This window comes from Phytophthora infestans, genomic scaffold, assembly GCF_000142945.1.
Source record: "Phytophthora infestans T30-4 supercont1.29 genomic scaffold, whole genome shotgun sequence".
Taxonomy (NCBI): Eukaryota; Oomycota; class Peronosporomycetes; order Peronosporales; family Peronosporaceae; genus Phytophthora; species Phytophthora infestans.
This window is the reverse complement of record NW_003303730.1, coordinates 805,113-821,187: the sequence shown is the minus strand read 5'-3', so window position 1 is coordinate 821,187 and position 16,075 is coordinate 805,113. Positions and strand designations below refer to the sequence as shown.

The following is a 16,075-nucleotide window of genomic DNA, read 5'->3' as shown; positions in this document are numbered from 1 at the left end:
TCCGACAGTTTCTGAGTAAATCACCACAACTCGATCATGGTCAGCGAGGTCTTGTCACTGTGTGCCACGTCGATCAACCACCTCGAGCTTGTGCTCCAGTCGTCGAAGAGGAGTGTCGAACGCTAGCAGCCGAAACACTCGCCGTAATTGGACTTGCTCTTCCACGCTCGTGTCAGCCCCGCTCCCTGTAGCGTGCATCGTACCAGTCTATTATTATATAGCTAGCGGAGTTAATTGAGCGTGTAAATTGGTCTTCCATATCCTTTTCGCGGTTCATTTTTGCGCTTCTCACTTGTACGCTTTCATAATAACTCAATACGGTACGACGCAAGAAGCGAAGCGTTGGTTGTTTTTAGTTAAGAGCAGCTCTCTTTACTGCCGGTGGCAAAATTCTGCGTCCAGTGGTGTTTGTAGGTTGTGCCCGGCTTGTAGGCGTACCCGCAACCGAATGTCGAAAGTTGACACTTGGAGGAAGGAGGGTTGCGGAGAGGCGGAAAGGCGCTTGTACTCGTCGTGGTGTTTTGGAAAGTGATTGAGCTGGTGGGTCTTTAAAATGCAAAACTAACTGACACTACATGCAGACGGAGTCCCCTTTGAACGAGCCGCCTGCCCAAGCCTTCTCATCGCTCACGTCGAAATACCCACGTCGCTCCCATTGATGTCGCTAGTGCTGGAGCCACTCTGTCGCCCGTGTTCATCCTGTGTCCACTTGACACAGTGGGCCAACGAGTAGTACGTACCAGATTCTCCCTGATGACACTAGATCTGTTCGTCGATGTCAACGACGTTGACGCTCCAACACTCCCACTCGACGAACGGCGAGACGGTCACGAAAGTACTGGAACTTGGTTGCTCCCAGAGCCTTGGTGAAGTGGTCGGCGATCATCTCCGCAGTGGGGCAGTACTCGATACGAATGTGGTCCTCCTTCACCTTCTCACGAAGCCAGTGATATTTCGTGTCGATCGGGCGCGAGCGTTGCGTCACGGCCTTGCTCTCCGCCAGGTGTTGGGCCCCTTGGTTGTCTCCGAACACAGTGATCAGGTCAACTTCCAGTCCCAAATCCTTTAAGACCAAGTTGATCCCAATACACTCCTGGACACCGCTCCCCATCGCAATGTACGCAGCCTCGGTGAAGGACAGCGTTACCATCGACTGCTTATTCCACTCGATCAGGCAGCCGTCGTAGAAGATAGCGTACCCCGTCGCCGACTTAGCATTGCGCTCCACTGCGAATGCAGCGTCGCAGTATACAGCGAGTCCTTTTACAGCACTGCTCTTGTATACCAGCCCAAAATCGTGAGTGTTGCGCAGGTACCGAAAGACGTGCTCCACACCGTGCTTGAGGCAGTCGGTCGGAGTCTCGATCTCTTGAGCAAGAATCCGCACCGCAGTAGCCATATCCGGTCTCGTGTTTACCGTCATATATAGCAGCACTCCGATGGCAGGACGGGGACGAAAGTTGATCACCTCCTGCACCTTGAAGAGTTGATCACGAAAACGTTCCTCCATCGGAGTGCGTGCTGGCATCGTTTTATCCATGTTGAACCGCTCGAGGATCGACTTCGCATACTTCTGCTGCCCGATAGTCACTTCGTCACCACTTGGTGACCACTGCAGCTCCAATCCAAGGAAGTAGCTGGCATCCTCGAAGTCGTTCACGTCGTATGTCGTTTCCATAGCAGCCTTGAACGAGGCCAGGTCCTCATCGTGCGTTGCGAACCCCAACATGTCGTCAACGTAAACGAGTATTATCATCAGATTGTCGTCATCCGCGCTGCCCTTCGAGAACAGGCAGTAGTCGGCTTCTCCTTGATAGAAGCCTTGACTCTCCAAAAGAGACGCAGGTTCCGTACCAGGATCTTGACGCTTGCTTTAGCCCGTAGAGTGCATTGCACAGACGCCATACGTGTTCATCAGCATTCTTGTAGCCTTCAGCTGGTTCCAGGTAGATCTCTTCGTCCAAGGCTGAGTTGAGGAACGCGGCCTTCACATCCAACTGCATGCGCTTCATGCGTCTCGCCACCACAATGACCAGCACAAGCCGAAGTGTGCTGTGGCGCACGACCGGGCTGAGCGTCTCAGTGTAGTCCACTCCGAACCGCTGGCTGTACCCCTTAGCGACGACACGTGCTTTGTACTTGTCCAAGCTGCCATCCGCAAGAGTTTTCTTTTTAACACCCATTTTGACTTCACAGCAGTGCGGTTTGGAGGCAATGGTACTTCTTCGAACGTCCCATTGTCCAGAAGACTCTGGATCGCGTCGTCCATTGCACGCTCCCACTCGCTTTGATCATCAGACGCGTCGACTTCTTCAATGTTGAGCGGCTCAACACCCAGAGCCCAATTCGTAATGTCACTTGGTGTTAGCTTGCTGTAGATGTAGCCGTCTCGAACACTCCTACCATCAACTGCTGCAGGGAAAACACGCTCTTCAACCATCGCGCAGACCTCCTCCATGGACAAGTGCGACTCGTCGTAGTCCAGCTTGCGCTGACTTAACCTCGGGATCCTGCTGGACTTGCGAACAGGTTTCTTTGCCTTCTCTAGAAGTGGATCACCTCGAAGCCGGGCTTGCATACGAGCGGCTCCCACTGGTTGAGAACTCCCACTCGTTGGTTGATCCGGTGTTTCCAAATTGCTGCTTACTGCGCTCGGTGTCGGCGCCATTGCCACGTCCTCCTCACCGGGTGTGGCCATGGACACATCTTGCTTTTCTTCTTCTACTGTCTCGAGACGTGATAAAAGCGTGCTGTTAACCGCATCCAACTGCAAGAGATCCAGCTGCGAGCTTATCGTGATCTCGTCTCCATCTTCGGCAGGAAGGAACTGGTCTTCGTAGAATACAACGGTGCGCGCCGTGATTGCTTCACCAGTCCCATGGTGCGGAATGTACACCAAGTACGCACCACCGGTAGCATACCCGATGAAGATGCCGTTGCGTGTCTTGGAGTCCAGCTTCTTACGGTGCTCCTTCGGAACCAGTGCTTGCGCCTTATATCCAAAGACTCTCAAGCTGCTGATGTCAGGAGCTTTCCCAAACAAGGCCTCCATCGGCGTCTTCCCATCAAGCACCTTCGTTGGACAGCGATTCCGCACATACCCAGCGCACACGACTGCGTCAGCCCAGTACACTGTTGGCAAGTTGGCTCCAAGCATCATGGACCGAGCCATCTCGACAATTACGCGATTGCCACGCTCGACCTTCCCATTCTGCTGTGGACTGTACGGAGTCGAGAACTCCTGTACAATGTCGTTCTTCTCACAATAGGCAGCAAACACACCACCTGTGTACTCTGCAGCGTTGTCTGACTTGACGAACGCCACACGATACGTCGGAGCATACGCCTTCATCTTCGCGATGCAGTCCTCGATAGCATCCAGTTGAGCTTGAGAGCTCTTCACACGAAGTGGATACACCATATCTAGATGAAATGGCTCCACAACAACGTTCGCCATACCAGTAAAACCTTCACGAGACGTCACCTGCATTGGCCCCACGTAGTCGATTGCGAGCAGGATCTGGTTTTTCTTGAGGACGCGCTTGTCCTTTGCGGCAAATGGCTTCTGTGACAGCTTGCCACTCACGCATGTTGGGCACGCTTGCTTCACAGCACCTTTCCATGGTATTCTCAGCTCTCCCAGTAGCTGTTGAACACTTTGCACATTTAAGTGTCCAAAGCGGCGATGCCACGTCTCCACATGAGGCGCTTCGCTCGTCATTGATCGCGACATCTTCGACGGGCTTTCTGGCAGCATCCAGCACGTACATTTGGTTGTGTGCTCTCGATGCTTGTATGGTCACTCCATTCGACGCGCGAATAGCGCAACCAGCTCCCTTAAACTCCACCGTCATCCCGCGACGCGATGCCGCCCCAACAGACACGAGGTTGCGGGCTAGTCCCTTCACAAATGGGACATCTTGGAGGACGCATACCTCTTTCCCGTTTTTGTACATTGGTGCTTGTCCCATGGCGGTTGCCATTAAGCTGTCACCGGACGCAACTGTGAGCACACGAGGCTCTGCCAGCTCACGCGCCCCCACCAAGTTGTCAGCATGTCCTGTCATGTGGCTCGTGGCCCCGCTGTCCACGATCCACTCTCGCTTGCACTCGTCGGTCACATCGTGGACCGAGAGCGCCACACTAGCGGCCTCGCCGCCCTTGCCCTTCGGTGGCACTCGCTCCTTCGAGCAGTCTCGCGCGAAGTGCCCCATTTCTTGGCAGCTGTAACACTTGACCTTGGTCATGTCACGTTTATTCTTCCCCTTCTTGCCAGCCACTTGTTCAGCAGAGAAGGCTCCATTCGATGCATTCGACTTACCACTGCCATTCGTCGAGCGACGATTCTTCTGCTGGTCTCGACGAATTGCCTCAGCTTGGCACCGCGTCACCATCGCCTCGAATGTCTGGCACATCTCGAGAACGCCGACAAAACCGTTCCACGCAGGTCCTAGACTCTGCATGAAGTTCTGGCGCTTCTCTTCGTCCGCCAAGTACACACGCTGCTCTTGGAGGTCCCCAATCACCCTCTTGGTGGTCTTGATGTGCTCCGTCATGGAGTCACCATCAGCGAGGTACAGACTCATGTACTCTCGTTTCGCAGCACCGACGCTGGTACTACACTTCACGTTGTAGGTCAGCCGCAGGTGGCGCAGCATGGCCAGCGGGTGATTAAACAGATACACCTCCGCTGCCAGTTTCTCCGTCAGCGCCGACAGAATGATCGATGACGCCATCTTCAGCCGCATGACTTGTTCATGTAGTGGTGTTCTCGGAGCCACCGTCCCGGACGTTCCAGCGGCGACAGCCGCATCGTACACCTTCAGCGCTTCAGCCTCCGCTGCAAGCCCGTCAGCCGGTGGCGCATCCTTCTCGACGTCAGCCCAGAGTCCCTTGATCTCGAGGACCAGCTTCACCTGGGCGCCCCACGCTGGGAACCCAGTACCGTTGAACTGCTTCAGCTTCGTCGCAAACGCCGTGGCCGTAGTTGCGGACGTCATAACCTGTCGGAAGTTGACACTTGGAGGAAGGAGGGTTGCGGAGAGGCGGAAAGGCGCTTGTACTCGTCGTGGTGTTTTGGAAAGTGATTGAGCTGGTGGGTCTTTAAAATGCAAAACTAACTGACACTACATGCAGACGGAGTCCCCTTTGACCGAGCCGCATGCCCAAGCCTTCTCATCGCTCACGTCGAAATACCCACGTCGCTCCCATTGATGTCGCTAGTGCTGGAGCCACTCTGTCGCCCGTGTTCATCGCACTGTGACCTGTGTCCACTTGACACAGTGGGCCAACGAGTAGTACGTACCAGATTCTCCCTGATGACACTAGATCTGTTCGTCGATGTCAACGACGTTGACGCTCCAACAGGAGTGAGGACAAAAAGTAGAGTGGTCTGGGCGGCCATAGTTAAGAGGAAATCTTGAGTGTAGAAGGAGAAGACGCCTGTGGTGAAGATGGTACAAGAAGAAGTGATGAATTAGAGAGTCTGGTGTTCTATAGACGGGTTATTCTCCACCAACCAGTTCAGTTGTATTTGATTTATCTTTATGAAATAACACAGCTATATTCCACTAGATAGTCACCATCACATCGGAGATGTTTACTTCAACAAATCTGTCCATGAATTTGCATAACCGGTGCTTTGAAGCATTAGGTTCTAAACAAGCTGTAGAGTTGCTGTGTGACAGCTGGGGGCTTTGGCATACCATCATGCTATGATGATCACGATGTGTAGCTGCGGTTTACACAGTTCGGTACATAACGGGATAATCCCGTGGCTCTTATTACCAGGCTGGTACGGGAAACGATAATCACAGAACCCCCAAACTTATTCACAGATCGCCCTTACTGAACCTAAGCTATTTATGAAGACTGCAAATCTTTAAATCAACTGGATAGATATCGAAATGGCGGGATTCCCGTTACCCCGGGTAAATCTACAGAACCGAAAGTGAGGTACAGTATCACCATGAATTTAGACGTGGCCTTGATATCTTTCACCGATACTCACATTAGCATTAATGTGAATTGACCCTCGCCTCAACTAAGCTCGCGCGAGTTAAACCAAATTGACCCTCGATTCAACTTAACTCGCGCAAGTAAACGTGAATCTTATAAATCCACATTAGTTGCTTACTATCAATTCTACTTAACTTTTCTTGCTACAAGACAGCCAATTCGTGGAATAGTGTCGCAGGTGCTTCTTTAGTGCCGCAATGCTTCTTCGGCATTCAGCTCAAACGCAGCCTTTCCCTGCTCAAAGTGAAGCTGTGCGTGTGTTTCAGGAGCAGTAGCAGTGTCTTATTGCGGTTCGCCATGCACATGTGTCAGACGATGCCGCACTGGGAGGGGGGGTAGATAATGAATAAAGCGAAATGCTGCAGAGCTTGCAGTAGTATACCGTTTTGATATCCTATTGTGAACACTGCGCACTCATTATTAACCCATGTTATAATGGGGCTGTTTTTGCACTGGTACTGTCCAATCATATGGGGTCCAATAAGGGCAATCTCTGAATAAGTTTGCCGGGAGACGATAATCACAGTGTAGTTTCGCTTTGAAACTGTACTTAAGTGTACGTATTTGCCAAAAAAAAACATTTGTAGAATACTGTAGCCTAACCATACGTCGTCTACCGTTCAGGCCTATTAATTAATTAATAAGAGGATGCTCTCTCAAGTCCTCCGAGTGCTCTATCGCTCTAATGTTAGCAGTACTCATGCTCCGCTGTACCCTCCTTCTTGTAGCTCTCGCTTTCTTCACTAACATGGTCACTAGCTCAGAGGCTACGGATGTCAAAATGCTGAGCGACAAATTCGATCTGCTTGTTACCGCTTCTGCTGATAATACTGGTAGTACCACGGCGAAGAGAGTGTTAAGGCAAGCCGTCAAAACATCTCAGAAGAGCGCCAACTATCCCAGCTACGAATCGGAGTCTGTTGCAGCGGAAGAACGAGGATGGTTTACCAAAGTTTTCGGTAGAATCGAAGATGCTTCGGAGTCAACCTTTGAAAAACTTTTGGGCAACAGTAAAGCGAAACTGAAAGCGTTCGAGAAACTGGAAAAAAAATACCGCGACGGAAGGCAGGGATATGTGGGTTTCGATGGCCCTAATTTGGATCTGCGAAGCTTCAAGTGGAAATTCTTCAAACAGTTTGGTGATTGGTACGATAGTAGACACTAGTCGTGCACTGAAGACATGGAGCCACCTCTTCCGTGCTCATAAGAGCTCTGTGGGATGATACTCACAAAAAGTGAAAGAATAGCAGGAAGAACAATGTTGCTTATCATTAAATGCATGCCACTCTTGTTGTCTACCACCAATGTTGGTGGTAGTGTTCATTGTCCCATGGAAAGACGTCCTTGCATTTTTGTACTAGCACTTCAGCTAAGAAAAACAATTATTGCAAAAACCCTAGCACGCCATTTCAAGTTAACCACTACCTCCACCCGTAAATTTTCGAATGCTAGCATCCAGTGTCGCCGGGTGCATTCAAGGAAACGGTTCTTTGTGGCTGAGCTTTATTTTTTGTCAAATAATAGTTTTAATTCCTAGCATTCTTCAAATATTTATCCAAATTTGTTACTACGGTCTGGCCCATGACAGATTTGATTTAACCTCTTTCTCCACATTTTGCCTTTCTTTTGGACTAAAACCTTGTTTAAATTCATGCCGCTATTCACTGCTGAAGAGTCTACAAATGTAAATAACTTATTATAGGCATTACAGTGTAGTAAATGGGGCCAGGCTAAAATTTGAAGTTGCGTCACAACGAAAACAAGAACGTGAATGTTGCTTGTGTCGTCCAGGGAAGACTTCAAAACCCATTCACCCAGATGATATTGCTTGAAGGGAAGCGTTTATATAAGAAGTGGTAGAGAATGACCCTAGAACTACTGGGTATAAAAGGAAAAAACAAGGAGTTCGGCCACGAACTTGCGAAACATAGCTACCGCCTTCGCAAGGCAAGCTACGCTTCCAGTAAACTCCAGAGTTTTTTGCGTGGCATTAGTTGATACGACGTTGTATTTTCAGCGTATCATTAATTTTAGTAGAGGTCGTGTCAAGAGAGAGCTTGAGGTTACTGATACTATGCTTTTTTTGCGAAAAGAAAAAAGTTCTTACTTTTGGAATATACCACAAGCACTAAATAATTACAGGCTGAATATGTCGGAAAGATCGATACTTTTATTTTGTAATTCGTCCAGTAACCGAGGTAAGAACCAGCGTTTTGACGTCGTCCCCCAAATCTCATACGACAAGTTCTGGACGGTTAATTGCGCACAACGCCTCATAACGGTCGGCGTAGCTGATAGCGTACCTCACAAACCAGCTCCCATCAACCTGTTCCTAAACTCCGCCTTGACATCCGAGACATTCTTGCCTTCGTCAGCCAACTTCTGAAAGCTGGGTTCGAGTTTTCTATTCACCCAGGCTTGGATCCTTGTTTCAAGGGTTTTCCATAGCCCCTTGAGTTTCTCAATACCTCCGCAAAGCCGTCGACATGGGGTGCGTATTGCATTATCAAGTCCTACTTATATTGCCAGCATTATCCTTTTGCTATACAGTATTAGGCGTAGTACCGGTGTGGTCAGTAAAGTCATCTGCTGTATCCCACCGAATACCGCTAAAGGTTGTGCTGTAGATACCCGCATGATGGTACTAAGACAGTAGCTAGTGCTGTATCTTCGTAGGAAGCAAAAAAAATATTTTTCGTGGTGGCTAGTAGACAGTAACTAAAGACGAGGCTCTGCTAATATCATGGCTGCTTGTGTGCCATCATATATAAGTAGCTAATTCGCAAACTGAAGCTGTCTCATGGATAATTTTTCTTAGCAAGCTGGATTAGCCTGAGAAGTTAATGGGTTTCGAGCTATCAAAATTATGCACTCAATACCGTTTCGCATTTGCTCCTCCGAGTGCATCTATTTATACTGCCAACATAGAACAAAGTCCATGTCATTTATAGGCAAAGCTGTCAGCACAAGCCCTCCATAATGTGAGCACTTTTAATAGTTTGATTCCATTTAAGTACGATATTCGACCTAAAATTGTTGTTTTTTTGTAAGAAAAATAGCAATCCTTTCCGCTGTCTATAAAGAGCATTCACTAACTTTCTGTCATGTCGATTTCAAACTCCCAACGACAATAAATCTCGCCTATCAGAATTCAAAAAGCAACTCCACGCACGAACATAGACTACAGTATATCAAGTCACCCCGTGCGCGCTCGCCCAAGCAGCCACGCTCCTCGCCAAAATTTGGCCCAAATGACCCGTCCTAGTAGGACATTTAAGCCAAATTTTGGCAAGGAGCGTAGGACTCCTCCGACCAGAAACAAAGCCTCGTCTGTCCCCCTCTTCATCATGCAGCAAAGTGCGCGACGACACGCTCCGTATCACAACGCAAATGCTGCGTGATGAGATCCGCCTACTCCTGGTGGACCGTAACACCCTCGAGAAGAGCAAATCCGCGCTTTCCCAGCGACTGGCCCACACCCAGGTTGGGTGACCCAGCGTAACCTACGACACTTGAGAGACGAATTGGCGCGTCTGTACCGCCAGGAGCAGAAGGATATGGACACACAGTGACTCGCTGGCAGCGACTCGAGCTCGAGCAAACGACGTTTTTACATGATTATGGTGCTCATAATCATGTATGGTGGTCATACATAATCACGTTTACTGTAAAGCATCTAACCACTATCTCGGTCGACTGCTCAAATAGAGCAAATTGAGCTGCCAGGCGAGATAAAATATAGAGATGTCCATTAATTGAGCCTCGATTTGTGGCTCAACGTATTGTTTGTGCCGTTTGTAACGCAGCAACGTGCAGTTTAGAAAATATGCACTTGGTTGATTGGTCAAAGCATCGTTTGAAACGCAGTAACGTGCAGTTCGTGTTTCTAAGTAGATCAAAATCAAATGACCGTTTATGTCATCTATATAGTCTCTTCAATGTCCATAACTAATAAGGCTGGTTGTGTCGTACTTGTCTTATTTTAGGCTACAGCTGACTAGACACCGGCTGTCAAAACCAAACCACATTGTTAAGTACTTCTGGTCGCTTTTCGGTGGCACGGTAACCCATTAACCTCCGGCATATTCAATCCTAGTATCGCTCAAACAGGGATTTATTTAGAGACCGTTTACTAGCTGATGCCTTCAGTTCCTACACCAACCGAACAGCCACTTCAAAATACTAACTTTACAGTGAATTACCTGTTACTGAATAAATTCTAGGCAGGCCTCGGTCCATGCCAACGTCAATGTAATGCCGCGAAGGCCTTGTTCACGAAGTGACTAGTAGGTATACAATAATTACATATATTCCGGGACTTGGTGCTTCAAGGTCTGGATACGAGCTTAATAACTCAGAGACGGTGTTTTATTTAGTGAAATCGGAGTACTTTTCTAAATTATGGCGATTTCTCTCAAATGTGGAAACTCAAAGGATTGATCCTTGGTGGAGTTTGAATGGAGTTTGTGTGTTTGTGTCGAACGGTGACTTTACACATTATATCCATATCTTGATGCAATCACAAGCAACTTGTAACTATACCCTATTTAAACTCATCCTACTCCATATGGCTCAGACGATCAGGCGATAGAGGAGTAAACCTGCAGAGTGTGGCCCTTGAACACATTCCACAGTCATCGCACACACGATTTTGACCCGAACAGGACAAGTGCAACTTAGAATCAATCATGCGTGGAATTCACTTTTTCCTCCTGGCGCTGGCAAGTTACAGCGCGATTGCAAGCGCTGATCAAACCGTCGAGACTTCAAGCTTGGTGAATCAATCGCCTTACGAACGCGTAAACGAAGGCCACCGCTATCTTAAAGAAAGTACTGAGCTGGGTGGCAAGGGCGAAGAGAGGGCGATCACGACTTCCCAGCTTGGCCAATTTTCGGCTTTATTCAAGACCCCAAAGTTCGCAAACCTTCCGTTGATTAAGCAGCTTAACACCGTCCGTCTCAAACTCGGTAACAAGGCAGGCAAGGCGTTTTTGGCTTTTGTGAAAAAGCGCAGCAATGGTAACATGAACAACTTTTATGTAGACAGTAGGGTTTGTGAGGGAAACAAAACGAGGAGGAAACGCAACATTCGATTCGACTTTTGTTTAAGTGCCCACGCCTTATCCTGCAATCAATTTGTAATATTAGGGAGTTGAGCTGGTAGTGCTTTTATATGGAAATCATGATAATATCATCATAAACAAAAAAAATTAAATCTTAGCGCCTTTTTTTTACTTTTTGGTGATAAAAACCACTACAGTAGACCTTTCATATACTAATATAATAGTTTTTAAAGCTAGAACAAGAAAGTTAATTAGGTCAAGATTAAAAAATGTGAAAGTACAGCTCTACTAATCGAGTACATTTTTATACAGGTATGCCATAAAGCAAGACACCGTTATTAATAGCAGCACAGTTATCCTCAAGAAATTATAAGTTTCTTACTTGTTTCTTACTTATATTAGCAAGGTAATGGTACTATGCAATTTGCACAGGGGTTGGCGCTACACTAGTACATGTACTGGGTAATTCGGCAGCAGGAACGAGGTGGAGGAGTGGGGTTATGTCTGACGGTTTCCATGTTTGCGTCGCAAAATGAGTGCAAAAAAGTGTCTCCAATAGGAGGCGATCTTTAAGCGTAAGTCGACCGTCCTACGAATCAGGTCTCACTTAATCCATTCTGGGCCATTTCATACTTAAGCCTAGATGTCTTACCAATTATCAATTCTTTTGAAAAACTAGGTTGTCCGTCGTACGCTGGCTCACAAAAGGACAGATGGTCTTACTAAAGCAGTTGACATGTGAGCACTTTTAATAGTTAAAATCCAACTAAGTACGATATTTGATCTAAAAATGTCGTGTTTTATGTAAGAAAAAAGCAATACTTTCCGCTGTTTCTAAAAAGAGCATTCACTAACTTTCTGTCATGTCGATATCATAACGCCCGAAAAGACAATAAATCTCGCCTATCAGAATTTAAAAAGCAACTCCACGCACGAACATAGAGTACAGTATATCAAGTCACCCCGTGCGCGCTCGCCCAAGCAGTCCCGCTCCTCGCCAAAATTTGGCCCAAATGACCCTTCCAACGACCAGAAACAAAGCCTCGTCTGTCCTCCTCTTCATCATGCCGCCTACTCGGGACACAGCAAAGCCGCGCTTTCCCAGTGACTGGCCCACACCCAGGTTGGGTGACCCAGCGTAACCTACGACACTTGAGAGACGAATTGGCGCGTCTGTACCGCCAGGAGCAGAAGGATATGGACACACAGTGACTCGCTGGCAGCGACTCGAGCTCGAGCAAACGACGTTTTTTACATGATTATGGTGCTCATAATCATGTATGGTGGTCATACATAATCACGTTTACTGTAAAGCATCTAACCACTATCTCGGTCGACTGCTCAAATAGAGCAAATTGAGCTGCCAGGCGAGATAAAATATAGAGATGTCCATTAATTGAGCCTCGATTTGTGGCTCAAAGTATTGTTTGTGCCGTTTGTAACGCAGCAACGTGCAGTTTAGAAAATATGCACTTGGTTGATTGGTCAAAGCATCGTTTGAAACGCAGCAACGTGCAGTTCATGTTTCTAAGTAGATCAAAATCAAATGGCCGTTTATGTCATCTATATGGTCTCTTCAATGTCCATAACTAATAAGGCTGGTTGTGTGTTGTACTTCGTACTTGTCTTTTTTTAGGCTACAGCTGACTAGACACCGGCTGTCAAAAGCAAACCACATTGTTAAGTACTTCTGGTCGCTTTTCGCTAGCACTGTAACCCATTAACCTCCGGCGTATTCAATCCTAGTATCGCTCAAACAGGGATTTATTTAGAGACCGTTTACTAGCTGATGCCTTCAGTTCCTACACCAACCGAACAGCTACTTCAAAATACTAACTTTACAGTGAAGTACCTGTTACTGAATAAATTCTAGGCTGGCCTCGGTCCATGCCAACGTCAATGTAATGCCGCGAAGGCCTTGTTCACGAAGTGACTTGGTGCTTCAAGGTCTGGATATGAGCTTAATAACTCAGAGACGGTGTTTTTTTTTAGTGAATCGGAGTACTTTTCTAAATTATGGCGATTCTCTCAAATGTGGAAACTCAAAGGATTGATCCTTGGTGGAGTTTGAATGGAGTTTGTGTGTTTGTGTCGAACGGTGACTTTACACATTATATCCACATCTTGATGCAATCACAAGCAACTTGTAACTATACCCTATTTAAACTCATCCTACTCCATATGGCTCAGACGATCAGGCGATAGAGGAGTAAACCTGCAGAGTGTGGCCCTTGAGCACATTCCACAGTCATCGCACACACGATTTTGACCCGAACAGGACAAGTGCAACTTAGAATCAATCATGCGTGGAATTCACTTTTTCCTCCTGGCGCTGGCAAGTTACAGCGCGATTGCAAGCGCTGATCAAACCGTCGAGACTTCAAGCTTGGTGAATCAATCGCCTTACGAGCGCGTAAACGAAGGCCACCGCTATCTTAAAGGAAGTTTTGAGCTGGGTGGCAAGGGCGAAGAGAGGGCGATCACGACTTCCCAGCTTGGCCAATTTTCGGCTTTATTCAAGACCCCAAAGTTCGCGAACCTTCCGTTGATTAAGCAGCTCAACACCGTCCGTCTCAAACTCGGTAACAAGGCAGGCAAGGCGTTTTTGGCTTTTGTGAAAAAGCGCAACAATGGTAACATGAACAACTTTATGTAGACAGTAGGGTTTGTGAGGGAAACAAAACGAGGAGGAAACACAACATTCGATTCGACTTTTGTTTAAGTGCCCACGCCTTATCCTGCAATCAATTTGTAATATTAGGGAGTTGAGCTGGTAGTGCTTTTATATGGAAATCATGATAATATCATCATAAACAAAAAAAATTAAATCTTAGCGCCTTTTTTTTACTTTTTCGTGATAAAAACGACTGCAGTAGACCTTTCATATACTAATATAATAGTTTTTAAAGCTAGAACAAGAAAGTTAATTAGGTCAAGATTAAAAAATGTGAAAGTACAGCTCTACTAATCGAGTACATTTTTATACAGGTATGCCATAAAGCAAGACACCGTTATTAATAGCAGCACAGTTATCCTCAAGAAATTATAAGTTTCTTACTTGTTTCTTACTTATATTAGCAAGGTAATGGTACTATGCAATTTGCACAGGGGTTGGCGCTACACTAGTACATGTACTGGGTAATTCGGCAGCAGGAACGAGGTGGAGGAGTGGGGTTATGTCTGACGGTTTCCATGTTTACGTCGCAAAATGAGTGCAAAAAAGTGTCTCCAACAGGAGGCGATCTTTAAGCGTAAGTCGACCGTCCTACGAATCAGGTCTCACTTAATCCATTCTGGGCCATTTCATACTTAAGCCTAGATGTCTTACCAATTATCAATTCTTTTGAAAAACTAGGTTGTCCGTCGTACGCTGGCTCACAAAAGGACAGATGGTCTTACTAAAGCAGTTGACATGTGAGCACTTTTAATAGTTAAAATCCAACTAAGTACGATATTTTGACGTAAAAATGTTGTTTTATGTAAGAAAAAAGCAATACTTTCCGCTGTTTCTAAAATGAGCATTAACTAACTTTCTGTCATGTCGATATCATAACGCCCGAAAAGACAATAAATCTCGCCTGTCAGAATTTAAAAAGCAACTCCACGCACGAACATAGAGTACAGTATATCAAGTCACCCCGTGCGCGCTCGCCCAAGCAGTCCCGCTCCTCGCCAAAATTTGGCCCAAATGACCCTTCCAACGACCAGAAACAAAGCCTCGTCTGTCCCCCTCTTCATCATGCAACAAAGTGCGCGACGACACGCTCCGTATCGCAACGCAAATGCTGCGTGATGAGAGCCGCCTACTCCTGGTGGACCGTAACACCCTCGAGAAGAGCAAAGCCGCGCTTTCCCAGCGACTGGCCCACACCCAGGTTGGGTGACCCAGCGTAACCTACGACACTTGAGAGACGAATTGGCGCGTCTGTACCGCCAGGAGCAGAAGGATATGGACACATAGTGACTCGCTGGCAGCGACTCGAGCTCGAGCAAACGACGTTTTTACATGATTATGGTGCTCATAATCATGTATGGTGCTCATACATAATCACGTTTACTGTAAAGCATCTAACCACTATCTCGGTCGACTGCTCAAATAGAGCAAATTGAGCTGCCAGGCGAGATAATATATAGAGATGTCCATTAATTGAGCCTCGATTTGTGGCTCAAAGTATTGTTTGTGCCGTTTGTAACGCAGCAACGTGCAGTTTAGAAAATATGCACTTGGTTGATTGGTCAAAGCATCGTTTGAAACGCAGCAACGTGCAGTTCGTGTTTCTAAGTAGATCAAAATCAAATGACCGTTTATGTCATCTATATGGTCTCTTCAATGTCCATAACTAATAAGGCTGGTTGTGTGTTGTACTTCGTACTTGTCTTTTTTTAGGCTACAGCTGACTAGACACCGGCTGTCAAAAGCAAACCACATTGTTAAGTACTTCTGGTCGCTTTTCGGTAGCACTGTAACCCATTAACCTCCGGCGTATTCAATCCTAGTATCGCTCAAACAGGGATTTATTTAGAGACCGTTTACTAGCTGATGCCTTCAGTTCCTACACCAACCGAACAGCTACTTCAAAATACTAACTTTACAGTGAAGTACCTGTTACTGAATAAATTCTAGGCTGGCCTCGGTCCATGCCAACGTCAATGTAATGCCGCGAAGGCCTTGTTCACGAAGTGACTTGGTGCTTCAAGGTCTGGATATGAGCTTAATAACTCAGAGACGGTGTTTTTTTTTAGTGAATCGGAGTACTTTTCTAAATTATGGCGATTTCTCTCAAATGTGGAAACTCAAAGGATTGATCCTTGGTGGAGTTTGAATGGAGTTTGTGTGTTTGTGTCGAACGGTGACTTTACACATTATATCCACATCTTGATGCAATCACAAGCAACTTGTAACTATACCCTATTTAAACTCATCCTACTCCATATGGCTCAGACGATCAGGCGATAGAGGAGTAAACCTGCAGAGTGTGGCCCTTGAACACATT

At 46.9% G+C, this 16,075-nt stretch overlaps 3 protein-coding genes across 3 annotated transcripts; all 3 read left to right on the top strand.

Annotated features, from left to right (window-relative positions):
* Window positions 1-6,703: 6,703 nt before the first annotated feature.
* PITG_13538 (secreted RxLR effector peptide protein, putative) lies at window positions 6,704-7,183 on the top strand (the record flags this gene model as incomplete). Its single annotated transcript, XM_002899701.1, has 1 exon — window positions 6,704-7,183. One exon carries the CDS (start codon window positions 6,704-6,706, stop codon window positions 7,181-7,183), a length of 480 nt encoding a protein of 159 aa, XP_002899747.1.
* Window positions 7,184-10,706: 3,523 nt separating this feature from the next.
* On the top strand, window positions 10,707-11,174 carry PITG_13537 (secreted RxLR effector peptide protein, putative; the record flags this gene model as incomplete). The annotated part of the gene is made up of 1 exon (XM_002899700.2): window positions 10,707-11,174. The coding sequence occupies one exon, from the start codon at window positions 10,707-10,709 to the stop codon at window positions 11,172-11,174; it is 468 nt and encodes a 155-aa protein (XP_002899746.1).
* Window positions 11,175-13,383: 2,209 nt separating this feature from the next.
* PITG_13536 (secreted RxLR effector peptide protein, putative) lies at window positions 13,384-13,737 on the top strand (the record flags this gene model as incomplete). The annotated part of the gene is made up of 1 exon (XM_002899699.2): window positions 13,384-13,737. The coding sequence occupies one exon, from the start codon at window positions 13,384-13,386 to the stop codon at window positions 13,735-13,737; it is 354 nt and encodes a 117-aa protein (XP_002899745.1).
* Between the last annotated feature and the right edge of the window lie 2,338 nt (window positions 13,738-16,075).